General features: G+C 46.6%; 1 protein-coding gene across 5 annotated transcripts in view; it reads left to right on the top strand.

Annotated features, from left to right (window-relative positions):
- Positions 1-1,701: 1,701 nt before the first annotated feature.
- The window catches only part of LOC140690465 (unconventional myosin-Vb-like), a 110,239-nt gene continuing 88,292 nt past the window's right edge, over positions 1,702-23,648 (top strand). For all 5 annotated transcript variants that reach the window (XM_072952268.1, XM_072952269.1, XM_072952270.1 and 2 more), the window contains exon 1: positions 1,702-1,815. In XM_072952268.1, the coding sequence (XP_072808369.1) occupies positions 1,765-1,815 (51 nt within the window). In that variant the 5' untranslated portion in view covers positions 1,702-1,764. The remainder of the gene's footprint in view (positions 1,816-23,648) is intronic.

Below are 23,648 nucleotides of genomic sequence, written 5' to 3'. Positions count from 1 at the left end.
TTCATTAAAAACTGACTCTTGGCCAAAGTCATGGGCTTCAAACACATCCTGATTTACTGAGGTACAATAGGACAATGCCCAGAGGCAGCAGCTCTACCTCTATAATCTCCCTTCCCCTTTAAGCTGTGTGACCTTGGGTTTGTCATTTAACATTTCTAGTCTCCTCTGTTCACTTTGCAAATGCAAGACTCAGTCATCCCTTTTCATGCCTTTCCCATCACTGTTTCTTGGTTCCATGATTGCATGATTCTTCTGAATTTCAGCTTAGGGCAATGTCTCTGCTACTGCTGGTTCTTGTCTGTCATTTACCTCTTCGAATCTTTTCTTTCCATCTTTTGAGCCTCTTATTTGAAATCCCTTCAAGGCAGGCAGTTATTCATTTGGATTCTTCTCTTTGTTTCCCCAGGCCCTTAGATGTGTCTGCCTCATTTCCTGGACTTTGTCTTTGCAGCTGAAATTAGAAACCTGCAGAAGCATAGCAGATGCTAGAATCTTATGAAGTAACAGGCCTGAAATAGCCCAAGTCTGTTGGCAGAGGGTTTGGCTCTAATTCCAATGAGAGCTCTGGATGGCGCTGACCTGACCAGGTCCTCTATTTCTCCTAGACTTTTGAGGACGGCCTCAGTATATCATAATCCCTTTGGTCAAACCCTAGACTTTTCTAGTCCCATTTCCCCCTTTTTTTCTTTTAGTGTGTTAGGATTAAAAGTTTTGGGAAATTTTCAGTACAAACCTGTATTTAAATGGGAGTTTAAATCTACAGAAGCTACATGCAAGCACTGAAGAGAAGTTGGGGTCAGGGTCACCAAGCTGTAGATGACAGGGTGTGGTGATAAGTCAAGTCGCCCTGGGGCATGCGGCCCATTTGATAAACAAATGGCTGCCTGTGTACCCTGAGAGCCTCCTGCAGAGGAGAGAAGCAGCCTGGAGCAATGGGAAGAAGGCAAGATAGTACCCAGATTTGGGCTGAAGTTTGGGAGCTCCCAGCTGCTTTTTTGTTTTAGGTATATCCCTTGACTTCTGAGTCTACCCACTTCAGGGGATGCCTGTAAGATCTGTGTATGTTGAATATTATGAAGTGCCATCTATAAATGGTAGTGGTAGCTTTTTAGTACTTGTGGTGGTGATTGAATTGCCAAGAATACATGGATGGGTATGAAGATAAGTTGAGTATGAGTAAAATGTGTAAATGCCCTGGGAGACTTAACAGATAAAATGCTAAAGAATTTGAGAGGAGAGAGCTCCTATCAACCTGGGTGTAAGAGGGGGATGCACAACATTTATATACCTAAATACTCATTGACGAATCAAAGCTACCAAAAGATGTGCTGCCGAATATGTAATAATTCCTTTATAAATCTTTGTGCGTTTGAATCATAGGAGAGGACTTTGCCCAGCTTCCTTTGACCAGGTGGTGAGTGGCTGCAATGCACCCAACAGGCACAGGTGGAGCCCTTACTGAGAGGACTCCGTTACCCTGACAGCAGAGGGATACCTAAGCACACGGCTACTGATACGCGATTTGAATGCACTTCCGCATAGAAACATGTCTCCTATATTTTGGGTACATAGGCTGTGTGAGCTGTCCTGGGAACCTATCACTTTCAGGATGGCTTCTATGGAAAAAGTGAATTCTGAGTTCCAGACTTAGAACTTAGAACACAGCTTGTTTGAATATTGATACAGGGAACCCTTACTTAATGCTGCAGGAGGATGCGGCACCGCGTCATAGGGGAAGTGGTGATACAGAGAGGTTCTCTCTGAATGGATCCAAGAGGTAGTAGCTCCCCTGTGTTGCGTTGTAACACACGTCAGGTCAGTTATAGGAAGACTACAGTGCGTAAGATACTAGAGAGCTACTTTGCTTTGATTTTAAACACTACATTTTGAAATCTTGGTTTAAAAAGAAACACCGAGAAAGATAAACAAGGGAAGGACAGCAACAGTAGCAGGAACAGCAACCCCCTCCTGGTGGGGACGGAGGGGTGGTGACTTCCTGGTTTCCCGTACGTGCCGACTGCAGGGAGTATAACGTTGGTTGTTGGATTCTAGATGGATGTGGAGAAAACCCAGCGAGAGATGTTAGTTAGCATCCCATGGCTGTTGTTTCCTGGAATCCCTGTGTCTAGGGTTGCTATAGTAGAACACCATAGACAGTGGGGCTTTTTAACAACAGAAATCTAGTTCTCATTGTTGTGGAGGCTGCTGAGTCCATGATCAAGCGACTGACAGATTCCGTGTCTGGCCAGGGGTGCTTCCTGGGTCATGGACAGCCCTCTTCTCTCTGTGTCCTCAGATGGTGGAAGGGGAGACTCTGGTTTCTTCAGTCCCTTCTAAGGCACTAATCCTATTCATGGGAGCTCCGCCCCCCATGACCTAATCCCCTCTGAAAGGCCCCACCTCCAAACACCAGCACATTGGGAATTAGGTTTCAACACAGGAATTTCGGGGAGACATGACCATTTGCTTGATAGCACCCTGTCAGGGGCAATTGTTTCATTCCCATGGGCAGACCTGAAGTCGGTCTTGCACGAACATCTTTTGTTAGTCTTCTTCAGAGAGAAACTTTGGTTTGCTTTTTGTATTTCCAACACTTGAAGAAGGGTTCCTATAACATGAGCTTTTGGTAAGCTCTACAAAACGATACTTCAAAAGGAAACTGATAACGCCTTCTGGAAGATTATTTTTGTCAGGTGTAATGGACAGGAATAATAAAGATTAGTCAGGAATAATGGACATTTTAGAGAGTTTTTTTTCCTCCCAAATGATATTACCAAGACTGGGAGCAATAGAAATCAATCAACAAGAATCTGTTGGGCACTAACATGCCTTCTTCTGGACTGAGACTTCCGGAAGAACCAAAGATGTATAATACACGACCCTTTTTCAAAAGAAGTTTATAATGTAGATAAGATAGATATGCAAAACAATGACTGGAAAAGACAGTATGAAATGAATTGCTTTGCTACAAATCATTTTTGGAAGATGGGGAGTATAAATTATATATATACATGAATGCATACATTTTAAATGGCAGTGTACTCAAATGCATAATCCAGACAGTTCGAGAATTTTAGTAATTTCTGAAATACAGGCTCAAGCTGGTCTTTGAAGGGAGGCAAGACCAAAGGGTTATGCAAGAGGATATGTAAAAATGTAGATTAAAAAAATTCACTGTTCCATTTTATTCCTAATGAGCTAACCTGGAGTTACACAGAAAGGAGAACAATTTTTGTTGTAAAGATTTTCAAGTCACCTGAAAAATATTTCACCTCTGTGGTTTCAGCAGTGTGACCGCCTGCGTTTAAGCTGTGTCCATGGAGGTGATAAGCAGACGCCACATCACTTTTCTGATGTGTGTGGGAGCTGCTTGTAACATAGCTGCCAAGTAAAGTTTTCCGAGGCTCAGTTCTGATCTCATCTGTATCTGGTTCAGAAACTTGCATGAAGTCCTCCGTCCCTGGAATGGCGTTCAGGGTCCTCCATGGTCCCCTGTGGTCCTGACTTTCCAGCTTTTTCCTTCTTCCTTCCTCTGCCCACCAAACCCCCAGCCAGCCTCACCCACACAGCCTGCTGTGTGTCCTCCGTGTGGGTCTCTCCCTCGTAGTCCCCGTCTCTGCATGTTCAAATCTTGCATGTCCTTCAAAGCTTTGCTCAAATGTCACTGCTTCCATAAAGCCTTCTCACCTTTCCAGCTGAGAGAATCCCTCCCTGCCACCCCTGAGCTTGGTGGCATCCAGCCCGCACTGCTTTTGTGCCCTTGGTACTTCCTCCTTGGTATTGATGGTTCATGAGGAAGTTTTTCTCCTCCCCCTGCAGAGAGGACAGAGGGCCCAGGCCCTTCTCACCTTGTTTTTCTGCACCAGACATCAGCTGTGTTTTCCACACAAGAAGCCTCAGCTCCTGAGAAAGGGCACCTCGGGAGTCAGTACTGGTGGCCTCCAGTTACTACCCAGGTTGTTGGTTTGGTTCTTCAGGCCTACCTGGTAAACATAGGGACTTCTTTGTGGCTACTCTTACATGTGCATTTGGTGGCTTTTGCTGATACGTACATAGGTGGTGGACACATACAGACAAGCATAATAATCTTTTAACATTCTGCTTGATAACTTGGTCTCTAAGATGTTTTTTATCCAAAGCAGTTTCCCAGAGAAGCTGCAGGGTGTCCACAGCAGTCGTTTGCAAACATCAGAATCCTCCCCAGCTGTAGTCTGGAGGAGCCCTCAGGATGCGGGCAGAAAGCTGAATGCTAGGGTGTGTCCTTGGCCACAAGGCGGTATGTTGTTGGGTAGGGTCGATGTCTGGTTGCTGTGTTTTTCACAGCTGTCACACACACACAGGTGCCAGATGCGCTGTTCCTGTGGCTGTCTTCACAATCTGCTGTAGAGAGCCACTGCCCCCATCAGTGGTTTGGGGATACTGGTAGAGTGATCTTCTGTTCGGTTGTCTGTTGCTGTGTGTAAACCACCCCAGTGTTTCCTGGCATAAAAACAGCAGTCTGTTTTCATCTCATGTTTCTGTGTGCTCCCTTGGTCAGCTTGTCTGCTCCCATGGCTTCAGCCTCCACTGTAAGTGTAAGGCTTCTAGGCTCATTTCTTAAGCCTTTGCTCCCTCTCTGAGCTCTAGACATAAACGTCCAATTGACTGCTGGCATAGCTGGCGAGATTCCCCCAACCTTGGCATTTCCATAAGGCAGCTCTTTATCTTTCCAAAGGTGAAAACTATATAATCGGTCATTGTCTGCAGTGCCTGCATAGTATGTGGTATACATACATAGTAAATTGAGTAATACTGGATGAGTCAGTAAGTGTGTAGGCCCACCAATATAGTGGATAAATAATGGTGTGTACACACACACACACACACACACACACACACGTGCAGAGTGGAACACTGAAAGGAGTGAACCAGGTCTACTTTTATCAACAAGGGTAAATATCAGTGGTGAGTGGAAAAAAAAATAAAATTGTGGAGTCTACAGTACATGCTGCCACTTACCTAACGTGTAGAGCCAAAAACTACTGCGCATTTTTGGATATGAATGTGTACTTCTCTGGTCCCGGTATACCAACAGGAATGGGAGGGAACTGCTCTCTTGTCGAGGTACTGGCTCTCTTTCCAGGGTCAGAGGGAGGGCAATTGCAGGGGAAGGAGCCCTCAACAGTGACGTTAATTAAACTTGTTTTAGGAAGTCTAAGGTGAGTAGGAATAGGCTATAAAATGCTAACTGTGTCTTGGAGATAATGGATGTCTGCTCTAACTCCTTTTTACTTAAGAAAAATCTGCAATGTACTAATTTTCTTAAAAAGACAGTGACATACCAGCGGTCAGTAGAAATAAATGTCGTGAGCCTCACTGAGAAGTTAAGTAGGGACTTGATGCAGATCTCACTTCTGTGCCAGAGGTTAGAACCCAGATGACATGGCTCTTGCCCAGCTGACCTTTCGCTCCCTCATATCATCGCATTATAGTCAGACCTGGAATGTTTTGTAAATATAATTGATCATTTTCCAGCCATATTGATACTGGCTGCCTGTTACCCATGTTAGTTGAGCTCTGTGCTGGGCGTGGGATAGCCAGGGAGTATTTAGGGCCTGGTTTATTATGCCCCTGTTCTAACAGCTCTTTAAGGAGAATCTGTTGACATCCCTGTGATACCATTGGGTCTCACAGATTGTTTAAATGATACCCACAACAAAGACACTATGTATGATCCCACAGGGCCGAGGAGAGATGGCCCAGCATTGGGAAGTGCTGGTCCACTTAACTTGGTGCCTCTGAGGACCAGGAACCACGTCTTAATTGTCCATGCATCTGTCCTGGCACCTGCCACTTTGGTGCTGAAATATTTATTTGAATAAATGGATCTGAGAATGTTTTATTCATGTGGCATTGTTAATCAGGATGGGGAATGAGACCTTCTCCCTGTATGCTGAGAGTAAAATAGGATTTATTAGGCTCAAAAAAGTGATAACAGAGCCTGGAAAGAATGCTTCCACCTGGAGGGAGTTTCCTGGAAGCAGCTTGGAGGTTTGTTCGTGGGAGTTCTTGCAGTTCCGATCTGAGACCCATGTGCTCGTGCTGATGCCTGGCTGTTTTCCTAAGCTTCTCCAGGGCTGGTGGCTGCAGCCGCTTTCCTTGCACCGTTAGGCAGGCAGGCTTGACTCACAGGGCCCCTCTTCTTCCCCATCTGCACTCTGATGTGAAGCATTTCATTGTCAGCTCAAAAACAGCATCCCAAAGACTTGTGGCAAGTAAAAAGGGCCACATTCCCACAGAAAGGTGCCGAAGCGTTTCTGGAGACATTGCAGTTTATGGGGGGAAGGGGATGGATGAGACAGTTGTGTTCGCTCTCCTCTCCTCTGTCAGGTCTGCTGTGTTAACTGGTACAGTGATCAAAGCTGAAACAGGGTTACCGCTTTGCAGAAACAAACTTAAAACAAGACAGACTTCTACTCCATTGTGAGTTGTTGCCCTTCCCTGCGGGCGATCGCTCTGTCATAAACAGATCTTTGTGCACTTTTATGGCTGATTGAATCACTGTGTCGAAGCATCAACTAGTTTGTTTATCTCAATTTCAAGAAGGCAATGAGAAATGAATGGCTGGTGTCCTCAGGGAAAATAACTACATAAAAATATTCATTGCTTAGTTTGGGAGTGGAGATGGGTCTGGTTATTAGCCAATCATTACTCCAGGTGTTACAGATTTAGGTGAGAGTTTATGATGCTCTAAAGAATACGATGTGTGAATGCCTTTCCTGTTATGCTTTTGGTTTCCTAATTAAACTAACATGCCAGGCCATTTATATGTTGCAGAAACTACTGCTGACCGCTCATTGGGAGTTACGTAGACAGAGTAAGCAGGCAGGGCCGGGAGAACTGATGTTGTTCATGACATGCAGAGGGTAACTTGGGCGTCCATGGTTCTGAACGGGGAGGTGGGTGACGGGGGCCTGAAAGCCCCGCCTTGGAGCTGGAAGACCTGGGTTCCAGTCCTGACTCTGCAGTTTCATAGGAAAAGTGGGCAAAGTCACTTAAACTTGCTCTGGCCTCCCCGCTCCTCTGCCCCTTTATTTTGCCAGAAATGGAATAAAACTTACTTCTCAGAGGGGTTGTGAGGTTCAAACCAGAGTTTTTAAGTCCTCCAAACTATAAACCAGCTCTGGTGTTGTTAGCGTCGGAGCAAGCCCCAGGATGGTCTGGCAGTACAGCTGACGCTTGAGCAGCGCAGGTTTGCACAGTGCAGATGCTCTTATCCGCGGGTGTGTTTCAGTAGTAAATACCACCGTGCTACACGGTCGTGGTTGGGTGAATCTGACGATGCTGATATGGGGGCCAACTGTAAATTATATGCAGATTTTTGACTGTGCTGAGGGTTGGCACCCCTAACCCTCGTGCTGTTCAAGGGTCAGCTGTGTAGATTTGGTCACAAGTTCCCAGAAGGTAGGAGCATTAAGACGGGACGTCACCCTCAGGGCGAAGAACTGCTCTGTGGGTGATGAGTTCCCCAGCCCCGAGGGTATCTAAGCTGAAACTGGGTCACCGTCTTCCTGCCAGAGATTCAGAAGAAGGGATTTGGAAACCGAGTAGGCAGTTCCTTTCCAAGGTCCTCTCCCTCTCGGATAATAGGGTTTAGATTCCCTGTGAGCACATTTCTCTATCTGCCAACCGACTGTGAGGCATAGAAAACGTAATGGGTCTGGAGAGAACAATAAAAATGGTTAAAGCAGAGTTTGGTTTTAAAAACTGACTATAACCCAGGAAGAGAAATCCAAGGACAATTATTCCACTCTGTCAGAATTGACACTTGATGCATCCTGGATAAAGGATTAAAAAGAACACAGATCTTCTGGGGTTTTCTCCCCCTCATTTTACAGATTTGAAAATTTGAGGTTTAAGTTGCGGATACATGCTGCTAAATGCTGGCTGACATGTGCCAGGCATTGTCCTAAAAACGCTCCGTGGAATTCGCCCACCTGCCCTGTGGGAGGGACTCGATCGCAGACTGATGTCCAGGGAGGCTGTGTAACAGGCCCAACTCACACAGCTTCTCAGTGGCAGGCAGTCTGGCTCCAGAGTTTGTTTCACCATGACACTTCCATGGCAGTTGTTCTGGGAAATGACAGTCATATTCTGTAATTTGCTTTCAATTATAAATCTGGACTGGAGCGGTGTGCCTGAGGATAAATGAGTTGCAGATCCCTGATCTTGGGGAGACGGGTGGTGACTCTCACTAGGACAGTTACCTCCCTTCGCTCGCAGCGGTATGTGGCCTTTGGGGCCAGCCTTGTGACTGAGCTCACATATTTGCAGAATGCCTGGCCAGATGTAGGAAAGCCCTCTGAGGCTGTGAATTCAAGTGAAGTGAACATCACCACACAAGGAATGGATTGTCTGCTTTGTTTTTGCTCTGATGTCCCATGTCACATGCAACATGCTTGCCCAAACTGGCTGCTTCCTCAAATCTGAAAGTCCCTCTGTTTTATTGGGGTGATGGCTTCAAGTTCTCAGCTAAAATCAAATGAATCTCAGTGACTAATGGTCTCAGCTCTTAAAAGTCACAGAAGTTGGGGAAGGAATTTGTGAGAGAAATTTAAGTCTTAATCTTACAGTTAATATTAGGCCAGACATTCCCTTGGGATAGAAAGGATGGAGGCTCAGAATAAGTTGTATGTGATATTAGCATATTTTACCTATCTGTTCAGTCTTTGCTTTAAGCATAGAAAAGAGTGAGGCCCTTGATCTAAATTGGTTTGAGGTTTCAAAATGCATTTTAAATATAGGTAGTCCCTAATAACATTAAAATTAAAACATTTCTTTGATCAGAGTTTTAGGATGTGGTTTCCCACTAGAAATATTTTTGCGGGTGATTGTGTTTTAGGTCAGTCTATTTGGTCCACAATACACTTGGGCTATAATATTCTCAGTATGCGACTGAGTGAGGGCTGAGGCCTGGGGTCTGCTAACCATGGGGTTTAGGGGGTGGTTCATGGTTTAGGGGTGACTGTGATGTCTGGCATTCATTTTTGCCTACCTCCTATTATATTTGACTTTCTTTTCAAACCTCCTCCATCCCTTGGTGCATTCGTGGGCCCTGAGCCCCATCACACCTCAGGTTGCCTTGACCATGGTGAAAACATGTTTCTTCTGAGTAGCTGCCCCCAACTGTTTTCCTCCAAATGGCAGTGAATTGATATAAGGGTGTGAATCACCAACATACCATGTTCCTCTTAGAAGTATATCTGCATTTTCAGAAAATACTTTTAAACCAAATGAACCACTTTTTGGTAGAATTCCAATAAACTAATAATTTGGTTATTTCAATTCTATAACCAAGAATTTGGAAAATGCATATAGGAACTAAGAGGGCAAAAAGTGCCACCGGACTAGCCTTCAAGCCTCCTCTCTTCCACGGTTGCTTCTTTGTGTACAGTTGTGAATTTCTAGACTCCAGATTTTATTTTCTAACAAAACTGACACAACAGAGGGGAAGAAAGAGACAGTTGCAGGTATGAATCATAATACTAAATTATGCACTGAAAAAAAATTGCCCAGAAATAAGACTTTTTCCCCTACATGGGCCTTTATGTCCCAGGACATCTGATTTGTGTACTTTGATGAAAAAAAAAACACAACAAAACAAAAACAAAAACCCTAAGCCAGCCCGAGAGCATGTAGCTCTTTGTTTTGGAGAGAGCTGTTTTATTTTGTTACAGTGCAGGGATTGTACACCTTCACAATGAGGCTGTTTTTCTCTCATGTTTTTCCCCCCTTTCCCAGCACCTGTACAGTAACTGGTGGATGAATCACCTGTGTGTAGAGTGTGAGTTAGGCAGCAGCTTCCTGAGCCATCAGCTCGCTTTTGTTGGCTGTTAGTGAGGTATTTAAAAATAGCACATGTTTGTTTTCCTAAGAGTTGAGGATCATGCCATTTGGAAGAAGGGGCTGGAGGGTCCCCAGGCTCTGGGAATAGGTCCTCTTCACCCTGCACTGCCAGCGACTCACCTGGTGAGTTTGGGTTGGGATAATTTATCCCGGGGGCTGCTGGCCCAATGGAGGGAACCACCGAAGAGGGTGACTTAAATGGAGGCTTTGTTGACCTGTTGAAAGGTGAAGTAGGAGGAAGAGAATGCTGGCAAAGCCACTCGAGAATGCGGAGTGATGCTTCCTTGGACAGACAGCATGTTTGGGCCTCAGGTGACTCATAACTTTCTTCCATTTAGATAGCTCCTGGTGGCATGAAAATACTCTTCTTAGCTCCCACCTCCTGATTATTTTTAGGCTTAATGATCAAATTCAGTGTTTTAAAGAAACACTGTCCTTAAAAGGATGGGCAGACAAGTGACTCATGACCAAAGACCCTTCAGGTACCCTTCTCCCTTCTGCAGGGACACCTCATCACACTGACCTGGAGGGCTTTGCCCCCATGCCTGTTGTGAAGTGTTCTTCACAGGGGAGCTTGGCTCATCTTAGTATTTTGCACACTGCTTTGTACATGGCAAATGTTCCAGAAATGGTGGTGTTCAGCCCAACTCCAGTGAGGATTTTGATGAAATAACATTTTTCCAGTTTGTCCTTCTTCCTGTTGTCTTATTCTAACACCTACTACGTCAGGAGGCTTCCATTGAGTGGATGGCCTGTAAACGGCATGACTCCTGGGGCATGACAAGTCACCATTGGCTTTCCCCATGTAATTTACGAAAATGTCCACTTTGGGGCAACATGGGCGTTGAGAACCTGGACAGGACAGGCGACGACATGGGTGTGGGGGTTAGGGGAGGCCCTCTGGCAGGCTTGCTCGGGTGAAGGCAGATGCTTTGCTAGGCTACCTGAGAGGTGAGGGGGTTACACCCTCCCTGCTCCTCGCACATTTCCTCCTTGAGCGGAGGTGCCGAGCCTGTGAGGAAAGGCAGTGTCTTGGACCTTCGGGGCTACTGTAACAGGATACCATAGCCCGGGCGGCTTAAACCACACATAATTGTTTCTTACAGTTCTGGAGGCTGGGAAGTCCAAGATCTAGGCGCAGTAGATGCCAGTGTCGAGTGAGGGGCTGCTTCCTGCCTGACAGTCCTCTTGCTGTGGCCTCACATGGTGGAAGGGCCTGCAGCTCTCCGGGGTCTTTTATAAGAGCGCCAATCCCAGTCATGAGGGCTGTACTCTCACGACCTGATCATCTCCCCAGGCCCCACCTCCAAATGCCAGATACCACTGGTGCTAGGACTTAACATGAATTTGGTGGGGGGGGGGATACAAACATCCAGTCTATAGTAGGCAGTTAACTGTGGGTAGTTAACCTGGTTGACCCTGTCACTGATACCAAACCACTCTAGTGTCAGACTGGTCCCAGGGGCTCGCTGAGACACTGCATGGTGCCGCCTGCCCTAGTGGAGACTCACACAGGCAGAACAGGGGCAGGCGTGCCTTTGGAGACACCCAGCCGGACCGCTGCCCAGGGGAGAAGTAGCAAAGCCTCAGACAGCCTGCTTCCATCAGTACGGAGGCTCACGTCTGTCCCGCGCCTTCTCTCAGTACCAGCTCCCTTGAAGTCTGGCTTCTCCGCAGACCTGGGAGGGTGGCGAATGGCTGTGCAGAAGAGGTGGCACCCATTTATGTGAGCACCCATTTGTGGTCTCCAGTGCCAGTGAGACCAGCGGGTGTTAAAAGTGAGGGAGATTTCTCTATCCCAGAGCTTCAGAGAGGGCCACACCCAGAGGGAAGGACAAGAGGGCTTCCATCAGGCAGAGCTTCTAGCTTCTAAGTGGAGGGAAAAAGGACAGTGATTGGTCCCAGGGGAGCCACAGGTGGACTCGGTAACCCACACCTCGTACCTGAGGAGTGTGTGGCAGTATTCTGTGGAAGAAAAGAAGCCATGGGCTGGGCTAAGTACAGCGCCTTTTCCTAGAATGTGAATTTTAATGAAAGATTTTGGGGAAAACTGAAATCACGTAGACACAAATGTGGAGAGGTGGCATGACAGAATGAAAAATTCTCTGACTTCTTCAGTAAACTTTATACTGAAGTAAAACACATTAAAAATTGTGTAAATTGTAAGTGTACACTTTGATGTACTATCACATTCTGAACCCATCTGTGTGACCATCCCATGATCCAGACACAACTTGCCAGCACGCGGAAGTTTCCTTTGTGTACCCAGTTGCAAATGGTAATTTGCATGAATAATTGTATCCCGAATTATCATTGTTTACCTTTGCCCTTTTTTTTTGAAGTTTATATAAATAGAATAATTTAGTATGTATTTGTATATCTGAATTCTTTCTTTCAACACTGTGTTTCGAGTTATCCTTGTATGTCCTATCGTTTCTTCATTATCATTGCTGTGTGCTGCTGCGGTGTAAATATGCTGGAATTTATTCGTCCGTTGTAATATTGATGGGTATTTGGGTTGTTTCCAATACCTGGCAATTAAAAAAGTGCTGCAGGGAGTAGGCTTGTACCTGTCTTTTGGTAAACGTGTGTGCATTTCGGTTGGGTGCATACTTAGGAGCAAAACTATTGTGTTCATCAGTAGATAGTGCCAAATAGTTTTGCAAAGTGGTTGTTTGAACCGTGTTTGACAAAGCAGATTTCTCCACATTCTTGTCAATGCTTGTTTTTGTCTTTGTTTTAGCTATTCTGCTGAATGTATATACTGGTGTTCTATAGTAGTATCTTGTGTTTTTAATTTGCATTTCCCTGATGACTAAAGTTGAGTGTTCTTTCCAATTTTCATGTGCTGTAAAGGTGAAATATGTCCATCAGAGCTTTAATGGGTGAACAATATGCATATGCCATCTCCTGCCATTAGGGCACTTACGGAGAAATAATCACTTTAAAACCCACCAAAATAAGCTTTCACACTCCTGTCAGTACAGAGTCATAACTGAATGGCATATGATGATGTGCTCAGCATGATGCAGAAGGACCTAGAGGGAAGTCTGCTTCTGAAGATGTTCGGGGATCTGAAACTTACTTGTCAGAAGGTAGCAAGTGCTCATCAGTGGGGTTCACCCATAAGACCTCCTCCAGTAGGACGTGCAGTTCAACAGGAATCAGATACTTGAGTTTGGAAACTCTGGTAAGGCTTTACTTGACCTTGAGGAGATGGATTAGCTAATGTTAAAGGGAGTCCTTCCACTTTGCCTGGGATTCCATTACCGGCCAAGTTTCTGTGTTCTCTTGGTTCCTTGGCTGCCTGTCTCCATTAGTCCAGGCCATGCTGCCTTGTGTGCTGATGCATGTGTCTTACTCTTCCTGTCCAGTCCTGGGTGTGTGGCTGTCATGGAAATTTCTGGTTCAGCGTCTGTTGATTAGAGGCCAGCAGTTATTATTTTGGGATGTAGGGACCAGCTAGTAGCTGTAAGAGGAAACTTACCAGTAGGAACATTGAGCCTTAGGGTGAAGAAAGTGTCTTGTTTTGGGTACAGAGCAGGTGAGAAGCAGAGAGGGCCCTTGACTCCCGTTGAAACGCTTTTTCCCTTTGTGCCTTTGTTTCCCAAAGTGTATGTCATGGAACGGGAATCTTCAGAAGTCGTGTTCCTTTAAAATAAATAAATAAAACTCTGATTCTGAAATTCTGATTAAACAGGATTTTAATTGCAGGACTTATCAGAACCTTTAATGTGCAAATGAGCATTATGAACCTGAAGAAATAAATGGGCATGCATCAGTCCTGAGTGTGTTTGACCGCTGAACCTTTACTTTGCTTTCTTGTCTTGATCACCTGTTAGTACCTCATAGTAGGTACGAGGCAAGTAGCTGGACCCAGGGCCAGTTTGAGTTTACAGGCTCATTTCTTTTAGAAAAAGATTTCTTAGTAAATGCAGCAGAGTAGCAAGCATCTCTGGTCCTAGCTACGGTGTGTTCTACACACCTGAACGTGTAGGCTAGTGGTTCCCAGACTGTCTGGATTTCATGAACTAGTGAAAGCAAAACAAGACAAAAAAAAATAATAACAGGAATGCCAGTCACTGGCATAGGGTTGCTTGTTTGTTTTAATTTGGCCAAGATAAATTAACCCTAAACGAAAAGAAAAACCCCATTCACCGTCCTCAGTTTTTCCTCAAAAGAGAAGATGTTTCAACAAGGACATAATCTCAGCATAGAGAGTAGTTCCACATATGAAGACAGTTGGCACCCTTACAAACATAAAGAGGGAAATATATTTAAAAAATACTTCTATGAAGAAAATGACCAAAATCCTAATTTATAGTATTATCTTGTTTTTTCTTTTTTTAAATACAAGTTTTGTTTGTTTGTTTGTTTTAGTTTGGGCTTCTTTATTTTGCAGTGTAATACAAAGTAAAGCATGAAAGTCCTGTTTTCTTTTTTTATGTGTATCTATTTTTCCTTTTTGGAGGGAGGAGGTAATTAGGTATATGTAAGATAGAGGTACTGGGGATCGAACCCAGGACCTTGGCTCTCATGCATGCTGAGCACACTCTCTACCACTAAGCTATAGCCTCCCACTCTGACTGGTTTTGTCACAGTCATTGTCTTCATTCACTTGGAAACATTCTGGAAGGGCTTGGAGGACCAGACACAGTAGCTTATGACTCCTTCTGACTTTTCTTGAAGAGCTGGAGGGTAGCAGGGGCAGTGGTTCAGACACCCAGCTTTTGAAGACTGGGTGGAGTGGGGCAGTCACTGCCGCTCCAGACAGCTGAGGGTCATTTCATGGCGAATTTTTGGAAATGTCTGATCTAGACCAACTACTGGATGCCTCTTTGCTCATTTCTAGGGACATGACAAGCCCGTGGATTGTCACTGGGACAGGAAGGGCGGGGATAGATGCCTGGTGTGTCCTGACAAGTCCCAGATTCTGCAGAGCTCAGGGGAGGCGCTGCTGTGGTGGAGGTGGAGGTGGGGATGTCTGGTGCTTTCCTTTGCCCCTGGATGGTGTACGAATTTGGCCACGTGGGTGCCCTTAGAACCAGAGTATGCTGGGCTGGGTCACTAGTCCCCTTGCCTTGTCTTCATTTCCTTAGTGCAGCAGGCTGCTAACGTCCAAGTAGGTGGATCCCTGAACTAGCTCATTGTAATCTTGACCTGTATTTATCAGTTCTGAAAGAGAGGAGGAGGTGACTGTTAGCCAGTGTGCTATGGCTTGGAATTAATACATTGCTATTGTTACTACTTTTTTATTTTCCTCTTCCCTTCTCTCCCCCTCCTGCCACTCCTTTCTCTCCTTTCTTTTGCCTCCATCCTGCTGAGGCAAGTCATCCCTCTCTGATACCTACTGCCCCTCACTCTCGGGGTGTTGGGAGGGGACACGGGAGGGTCAGCGTGGCGGTCCTTGCTGCCTCCTCAGGTGCGGCAGCTCCTAACTGGGCTCATGTTCCATTCAGCTCCCGCAGCCGGAGGGGGGGACCTTGACTTCGTCCCAGGCTCTTTCCCTTAACAGTGAGCACGCTCTGCTCCTGGGTGGGGACTGCTTTTGGCCCATCTTCTGTAATTAAAGAAAGAAAACATCCTGCCAGACCTTCCTTCTTGTTGCCCTCAAAGCAGTGGCTTTATTTGATACAATTTTTCAAATCGTGAGATCATCCAGGAGGTGTCAGTGGAGGGTTAACGGGGTTATCCTTGAGGCATTCTTGAATTCAGCGTGCAATTTGCAGTCGGACTTGCTGAGCTCAAGTCCAGCCCTTCTGATCATTCTGTAGCTTGGCCTGAGGTCCACTTACTGGTAGAGTTTAACGTTGCCAGCGATATTTATCTTTGGAAATGGGGTGTTGGTGGGAGGAAAGAGAACTGGGAGCCGGAAGTCACTGGCCCAGGTTTCTGGCTCCGTGCTCATGTTAGGGGTGAAGGCTGTGTCCTCGATCCGAACTGAGTGTCACAGCTCGTTTATAGGGGACCTGGGCTTTTTATCCTGTGTTCTTCTCTCTCCCTTTGGCACCTACCTTGAATCTAGAAGCCTTGAGCTGTTGGTCTGTCTTGGGGAAAGCAGTGCAGTGCGGGTGGAAAGGGAAGGACCACAGACATCCTGGGATCCAGGGTTGCTCTGCCTTTGCTGCATGGCCTTGGGCAGAGAGAGGTACACCCTCTGTGGGCTGCAGACCCCCCTCCATTTATAGAAATGAGGGGTCCAGGGCTTCACTGGAAGAATTACGAGGATTAAATGACAATGGATACAAAATTACTTGGAAAGAAGACTGACTCATTGTGGTGCTCAGAACAGTGGTCCCTGTCTTTTCCCTGCTATGGAGAAGGGAAATGATAGACTGATTCACGCTGTGGAACCGGTGATACTGCCCCTCTGTATCAGCCTCCCTCGCCCCGCTCTTCACTGGCTGGGAGATGCCTGAAGCCTGGCTTCCTGGGAGTCCTGGCATGCACCTGAGAGATCTTCCTGCTTCTCTGTCCTGTCTCTTTCCTATGAGGTCTCCCCAGACCCATGAAGTCCAGAGGACTTTCTCCAGTCTAAATCTCAGCACCGGGCAAGGTCAACTGGAGCTCTCCCATTTCCTCCAAAGACGAAGCACCTGTAATACATGTGGTTTGTAGCTCAGGTCTGGTTCCTCTGCAAATATCTGAGCACCTGTCCTGTCTCAGGCACTATTCTTGGCACTGGGGATGTAACGGCAAACAAGAGAGGTAGGTCGCCAACCTCCAGGAGCTTACATTTATGAACCTGACCCAGACAACAGATGGATAGTATCATTTCAGATAAACACCATAAGGAAAATAAAATCAGGGGTGGTAGAAAGTGATTAACAGGGCCTGTTTTTAAATTAGTTGGTCAAGAAAGTCTCTTTAGAAAAGTGATATTTAAGCTGAGAGTTCCATGACAAGGCAGAGCCACCGGGAGAGGGGCTGCAGGGTGGTACATTCAAGGTCTCCAAGGAAAGAAAAGGAGGCTGGAGGGCAGTGTGCTGGGAATGGAAAGGGATGGAGTTGTAGAAAGAATGCGCGGAGTCTGACAGCTTCCATGAGGAATTCAGATTTTATTCTTCATGCAATGGAAGATGTTAAGTTGGGGAGTGGCATCTGATAGACTTCTTCACAGAAGCATCCAGCTGTTGGGAGAATGATTGGTGGAGGTGAGAGCAGAAGCAGAGACCAGGTGACAGCGCACAGGACCAGGGCACAGTCCAGGAGAGAAGGGAAGGGGCGGGTGAGTGGGGAAGTGTCCCATCCAGGGTATCTTTTGGAGGCAGAGTTAACGGACAACTGCCAGGCTTTTGATTTAGCAGCCAAGTGTACTGAGGTATCATTTCTGAGATGGGAAATGCTCAGAAAGAAACAGGGAGCAGGGAGGGTAGACTTCAGGCATTGAGTTCAGTCTGTCTTTTAAACTCTTTATGTATTAGATACCAAAATAATGGCATCAAGCTGGATGTGTGGGTCTAGATCTCAGTGGAAGTGTTGAGACTGTTACTTATGAGAGTTGCAGCCACAAGATCACATTAGGGTGGGTGTGTGATGGGGGAGGGCGTGGGGTAGAAGAGAGAGCCAAGTAAGAAGCTGGCTCCATCATTTACAGTTGGCTGGAGGAGAGGAACCAGTGAACTGAACAGTGAAGAGGCCGGGGAAGGAGGAAGACAGGAGTGTGGGCAGCAAAGCTGAGTTGTTTGGGGAACCGGGGCTTCTAACAGTGCATTCACGTAGAGGAGGATTTTTAATTCTGAACGCACCTTGGTTTGATTTGGTTGCTTGGCTTCCGGAGGTTCTTGGCTTTTATCTTGTCAGTTCCATCTGGGTGCAGAGTATTGTTAAGTGATTAAATTGATATAAATTATTCACCAGCTATCTTTTAAATGTTTTTCCCCTGCCATCTGGGTGGGTGCCGAGCGGCAGTGGTGGGTGCCAAGAATAGCAGTGATGACAATGAGCATTTGTATAATGCTTGGTCACTGTAAATGGACTTTTAGCCTCACCACCCAACTATTCATACATTTTCTCTGGCTGCTTCTGGGTAAAGGATCAAGTGAGAATCCCTTAGCTAGAAACTAAGCCTCTGCTGTGACGTGACTCTGACCTGCTTTTTGAACTTACCTTCCAGCACACCTGCCCACAAGGCCCTGGCTTCAGCCCAGCTGGTGGCCTCGCATGCTCTTGCCTGGAGTGTCAGCCCTGTCCCATGCCTGCTGCTGGTCACGCGGGTGAGATTCTCTGTGGGGACTCGTCCTGCTCTTGCAGCCAGGGCGAGCTCCCGTTTCAGCATCTCTCAGGGCTGGGTACCGCTCATTAGTTCAATTCTGTGCTGATTTCCAGTAACTCTGTGTCCTGCCACTTACCTTTAATTGATGATTAATGTTTCCTTTTTTATGCTTTGTCTGCTTAACCGTGTTGTTAGCTCTCCAAGGGCAAAAATGTGCCTTAGAAGACTTCCTTCCCACTACGGGCCGGGCAGTGTCATCTTCGCCCGTGGGAGGGGTTTGACAGCTGGATTTATTCTCCTTTGATGCCTCGTGAGTAGGGCAGGCAGTTCTTACAAATGAGGAAACTGAGGAAGAAGTGGGCCTTCCTCTGGGAGGACGTGGCTTGTCCCGGGTCACACAGCAGTTAGTGACAGGCCTGGGGCCGGCATCCAGACCACCGGCTCGACCTCAGACTGTACTCCCTGAACACAGGGCCATTCGCTGTTCGTTGTTGTCACCTGCGTAAGCTACGCTGCTTTCCCACTTAAGCTGCTCCATAGACTTTGGACGGGATCCCTGAAGCCTGGAAGAGCCTCACTGGACTGTGGCCTCGTTCTCCTGTCCTCGCTAGTCAGAAGCAAACACTAAGCTCTGTTTAATGTTTATTTTTTCTTTTTTCAATGGTTTCTGGTTATATAAGCTACAAATGTGTTGTCCCCACTTTTTGCCCCGGGCGATCACAGCGTGCCCCTCCTTTGTAGCATCGTTCCCGCAGGGCTGACGTCAGTGTTTTCTGGAGCCCACGGAGAGGTTTTGAAGGGAGTCCCTGCAGAATTAACAGGGCTTGGTGGTTCCAAGGAGCCCTGATGACTTCTAGTTCCTTCTCTTACCCTTTAGGCCAAGCCCTGAGCCCTGTGGGGATTGCTTATTCCTCGTGATGAGAGATGGATCGATAGCCTGTGTGACACAGTGCAGTCTGGAAGTCAGCTGCTGATTTATCGCTTGTTAACAGACAGGGCAGGAGTCTGGGACTTTGTGGAATGCCTCTTGCATGCTCCCCTTTAGCTAGTAGACTTGAGCTAAGCACCCTGCTCTCGGTGTCCTTCATGCAGCTTTAGAGAAACACGAAACAGTGCATTTATTTGGCACACTCATTGCATCAGGGCTGTCTAATCTGCAGGGCCAGGAGTTCTGGCAGTGAGACCGCGGACGTGCCAGGAGCTCTGGTTGTGCTAACTCTGCAGAGAGAAGTGCAGCGTCGTCAGCCCTCGGTGCTGGAGTCGAGGGCAAAGCTGCTCTGCCTCGTGCCCAGATGTTCTCAAGCTGGTGGCAGCTCTGCGCTGATGGGTTATTTAGATGGTACTATATTTGGCATTTCTGGTGGGAGGCTCCAGTTTCTTGCTATGAGAAGCGGAAACCTATAGTGCTAGGGTACTTCCATCCATCCAACATGAACTGAGATACTTTCCAGGCCCTCCTCTCTGCACGGGACAGAAGAGAAATGACATTTTATTCCAACTCCAGAGGGAAGGGAGACATCTGTAAGTGAAGGTAGGACAATTAAAGGCTGCTACAGTGAACACAGAGAGAGACCACTGGGTCCGCAGGAACAAGAAGGCTCAGCAAGGAGAGTCATATTTAAGCTGGACCTTAGGTGAATAGCAGTGGGGAAGGGGGAGGAAGATGTTTGAGGCAGAGGGGAAAGGCCGAGCAGAGGCTCACAGACAGGAAAGCTCGGCTGGCGTTTGGAAACACAAGGTTAGTGAGGCAGGAGTGTGGGGATGATGCAGGGAGGAGAGGGCGATGTGGCCAGAAAAGTCATTTGGGCCAGATTGTGAGCAGAGTATGAATTTTACCCTGTAAACAGCATGGGCGTTTTTAAGCAGGAGGATGACTTCGTGAGGGATGAGGGTTTTTTTTCTTCTTTAAGGAAGATAGTAGCTCTAGAACAAACTTTCTCAACCTTGGCACTGTTGACGTGTCAGGCTAGATCATTTTGTTGTAGGGGCTGTCCTGTGCGTTGTACTAACATCTGGCCTCTGCCTAGAAGCCAGTAGCACCCTCTGCCCTCACACCCCAGAGTGACCACCACAGATGTCTCAAGACATTAACAAATGTCCTCTGGGGACAATTTTACCCTCCCCCCACCCCACTTGAGAACTACTGCTGCAGAAACAAGCAGTCTAGAAAATCGGTTGGAGTTGGGAGATGGGAGTCAGACCGATCAGTTAAGATTAGGTAGTAATGTTTCACATAGAGGATGAAGTCTTAGATAGTAAATCCAGAATTGAGAGGACGTGCTAAATTTAAAGGAGGCGCTGTCTGCAGTGCCCGGCATGCTCTCGGCGCCTGAGCAAATGGGGTTGAACCAACAGATCTTGGTGACTGATTGGGATTCCTTAATTCAGCTTTGGATAGTGGGTCCGGCTTGGAGGGAGAAGGAGCCCTGGCTGGGGAATCAGCTCTGTTTCTGGGCTCATTCTTCTTTAGCGGTCTGAGTTGGCCAAGTCCCTTAACATCCCTGGACCTCAGTGTCCTTCATCTGTAAGTGTGTCTAAGAACACCCGCGCTTCTATCTCGTGGAATTCTGACTTCATGTTTATGAGAGCCCTTTGCAAAGGGCAGCACACTTGCTAAGTGAACCGTTCTTTTCTAGCCGCACAATGCTTAGGAGTGCGGGCAGTAGGGATGAGCCTGTGGAAGACACCAACTGAGAGGGAGGAGGTCCCAGATGGACGGTGGACAGTGTGCCTCGCCCAGCTGTGGGCTAGTGGAGGATGAGGCTGGACTCCATTAAGCTGGTGAAGCCCTTGATGTGCAGTGGGATGTTGGCATTTGGCAGGGAGACATTTGCTGGCGTCCTGGTGATTAACATCTCAGCTGTGAGTGATGGAATTCTGTCATAACATGATGCTGCCTTCATCCTTCTGTCAGCAGTCAGACAGACTCTAGAGCTAAGCATCAACCCAAATAGGAAGGTACTGTGTTAAACACAAGCAGATGGTGGATACAGCAGGGGAGGGAGGGGGCAGTGAGTGGTCTGTTCTAAACGTCTCATGATTATTTTTCATCAGGGAACTTTCCTCCTTTCACCTGTTCCCTGCTGGTTCTCAGGACAGTTTTAACTCTGGAGAGCAGTGTGCTCCTGGGCTGGACACTGATTTTTCTGGGGAACTTGTTCACCTCCAGAAAAAGGTTACTAAATAAGGAGAGAACTTTTTCCCCTAAAAACAAAGCACTGAACTGATGGGCTCCTGTAGTCTCTGTGACCGGAGAGAGGCCCTTCTGTTGAGCCACAAACCATGATCTTTCCCCAGATGTATTGCAGGTTGATATTAAAAGATTTTTTTTTACCATAGGCAGCCCTCTTACTAGGAACCAGGAAGGTGATGGAAGGGTAAATGCAGGCATAATATTTGGTGCTTTTTGGTTCAGCCTACTTACTGGGAAAACCAGGGCCTGGAGAATTTGAATGATTTGTCCAAGGAAGTTCTGCTGTTTGGCTGCTGAGGGAGATCCATGCCCCTTGGTACCCTGCCTACCAGACTAACACACCCACCGTCCCCACCAGACACAAGTGCCTTTTGCTGGGCATTCCCAGCTTCGTGTTTTCAGTCATCTTGGGAAGAATGAATGTGATTCAGCCTGTGTCCAGAACCCATGTGATTCCTTTTCTTTCCTTTTGTACATTTTCAGTTCATTTAAGGTGGGGACTGCTTGCATCACTTACCTTTGTAGGAGTTTTGGTTATTCTGGTTGTGCTATTTCCCCAGGCCCTCATTTATGCTGTGCTGGTCTCCAGGAAGGCCCCGCAGCCGGGGATGTGGTCGGGGCCACTGGGAAAGGCTAGAGCTGTAGACATGGGATGCATCCCTATTTTAACGCCTATGTGGTACTGGAAAGAAGACTGTGACTCTAAGCTTTGTTCAGAACCTGGATGACTGAACACCCTGCGTGTGTACCTATTCTAAGACCTGGGATGTATACCTGTTAAAATAAGGATGCACACCTACTTCTATACCAATCATTAATCCTCTAATGCTTTTGCCAAAAGCTTTTTGGTTTTCTAGTATGTAAGATGTTTGTATGCAAGTGAGAATTTTGTGGAAGAATGGGAGTTACTCATGCTGCCCCAGAGTTTCTAAGCAACTCTAGATTAAAATATTTCCAGTTTAAAAATTTTGTCTACGTAACTTTTCTAGAACACGCTTATGGTACACTTGGTAAGGAACAAAGCACCAGCAAGACGAGAGTGCTTCTTTGTCCCCTTCCCTTGTGGGTTACTGTGTTGTTAATACTGGAGTGATAACTCAGACCCTGAACAGCAGCCTTTTGAAGCGGCGTCACTCACCTGGTGGTGTATTAATGCTGCGCAGGTGAATTGGAGCGGTAAGCAAAGGCTTCCATTTCTACATCCAAAATGAGCTCCAGCAGTGGATTATCCATGTTCAGGTTCAACAGGAAGTACCATTGAGCCTCTCACTCATTTCATAACCCTTCCTCAGATGTTTCTTCATGATGATACCTACTTGGGGCAGGGAGGAGTTGTAGATTGAGATGATGACCCACATTCTCTCATTTTAGACTTGAGATGAATTCTTTCCCACCCATAATCCTTAAGAATAAACCAACTGCCTCTGTCCTTCAGTCCTTTTCTAAAACTCTATTACGTCTTCTCTGATTGGTAACATAGAGGGTCAGGTCAGCAGTTCTTTCAAGCTGCAGACTCACTTTTCAGCTGGACCAGAAGTGACATTTCGGGATAAAACTAGATCCGAACTGGCCTCTAAAATGCAGTCCTTCGGCACAGAGGAGATGGGTTAGCCCTGATCATCCAGAGACTCCATGGCTATCCGACAGCAAGTTTGTTTGGTATTAACAGTGAGTAGGACTCTGCAAAGAGTGATTCTGTTCCAAATAGACAGGATGCATTATTGATGATGGCTGCTCAGTGCTTCCTCTCAGAGCCGGGATGGAACTCAGAGGCATCATTTTAAGGGCTCTGGTTAATGGTGACTCAAACGGCAGATACCCACTTAACTTGCCGGCTCTCAAGTCACAATCAGTTTCTTGGCTGCCACTTAGTGTCATGTGTAGATTCTGGAACAATTTCTCCCTTTCCCCTGAGGTCTCAGGGATGTAGACACTATCACTGTGCCTGTTTGCTGATGTACCAGATTGAACATTCCCTCTTCATTCTCACCATCAAATTTTTCCACTCAACTCTGAAATGCCAAATAAGCTCCATATGGCAAAATAGAGTGAAAAGGGTTGGGAGTGAAGAGGGTTGGGAGAACCTTGCGCAGTGCCTGTCATGTGGTAGGTGTTCAGTAAATACTGATGGAGGAGAGTGAAATAAAATAATAAAGATTAAAAAGCTGAGTAAGTGTATCACTGAAAGAGAGGATGGTGGAAATGGCAGTTTAGCAGTGTGGAGTGATGACTGCTGAGTGTGTGAAGTCATAGGAAGAGCCAGGGGCAGAATTCGGAGGACAGTTTGGGGTTAGGGACAGGATAAACCGTGTTGTTGATTTTGTGTTCATAGTGAGTGCTCATGTGAGGACCCAG

The sequence above is a fragment of the Vicugna pacos genome, chromosome 30 (genome assembly GCF_048564905.1).
Source record: "Vicugna pacos chromosome 30, VicPac4, whole genome shotgun sequence".
Taxonomy (NCBI): domain Eukaryota; kingdom Metazoa; phylum Chordata; class Mammalia; order Artiodactyla; family Camelidae; genus Vicugna; species Vicugna pacos.
This window is presented reverse-complemented; position numbering and strand designations above follow the sequence as displayed.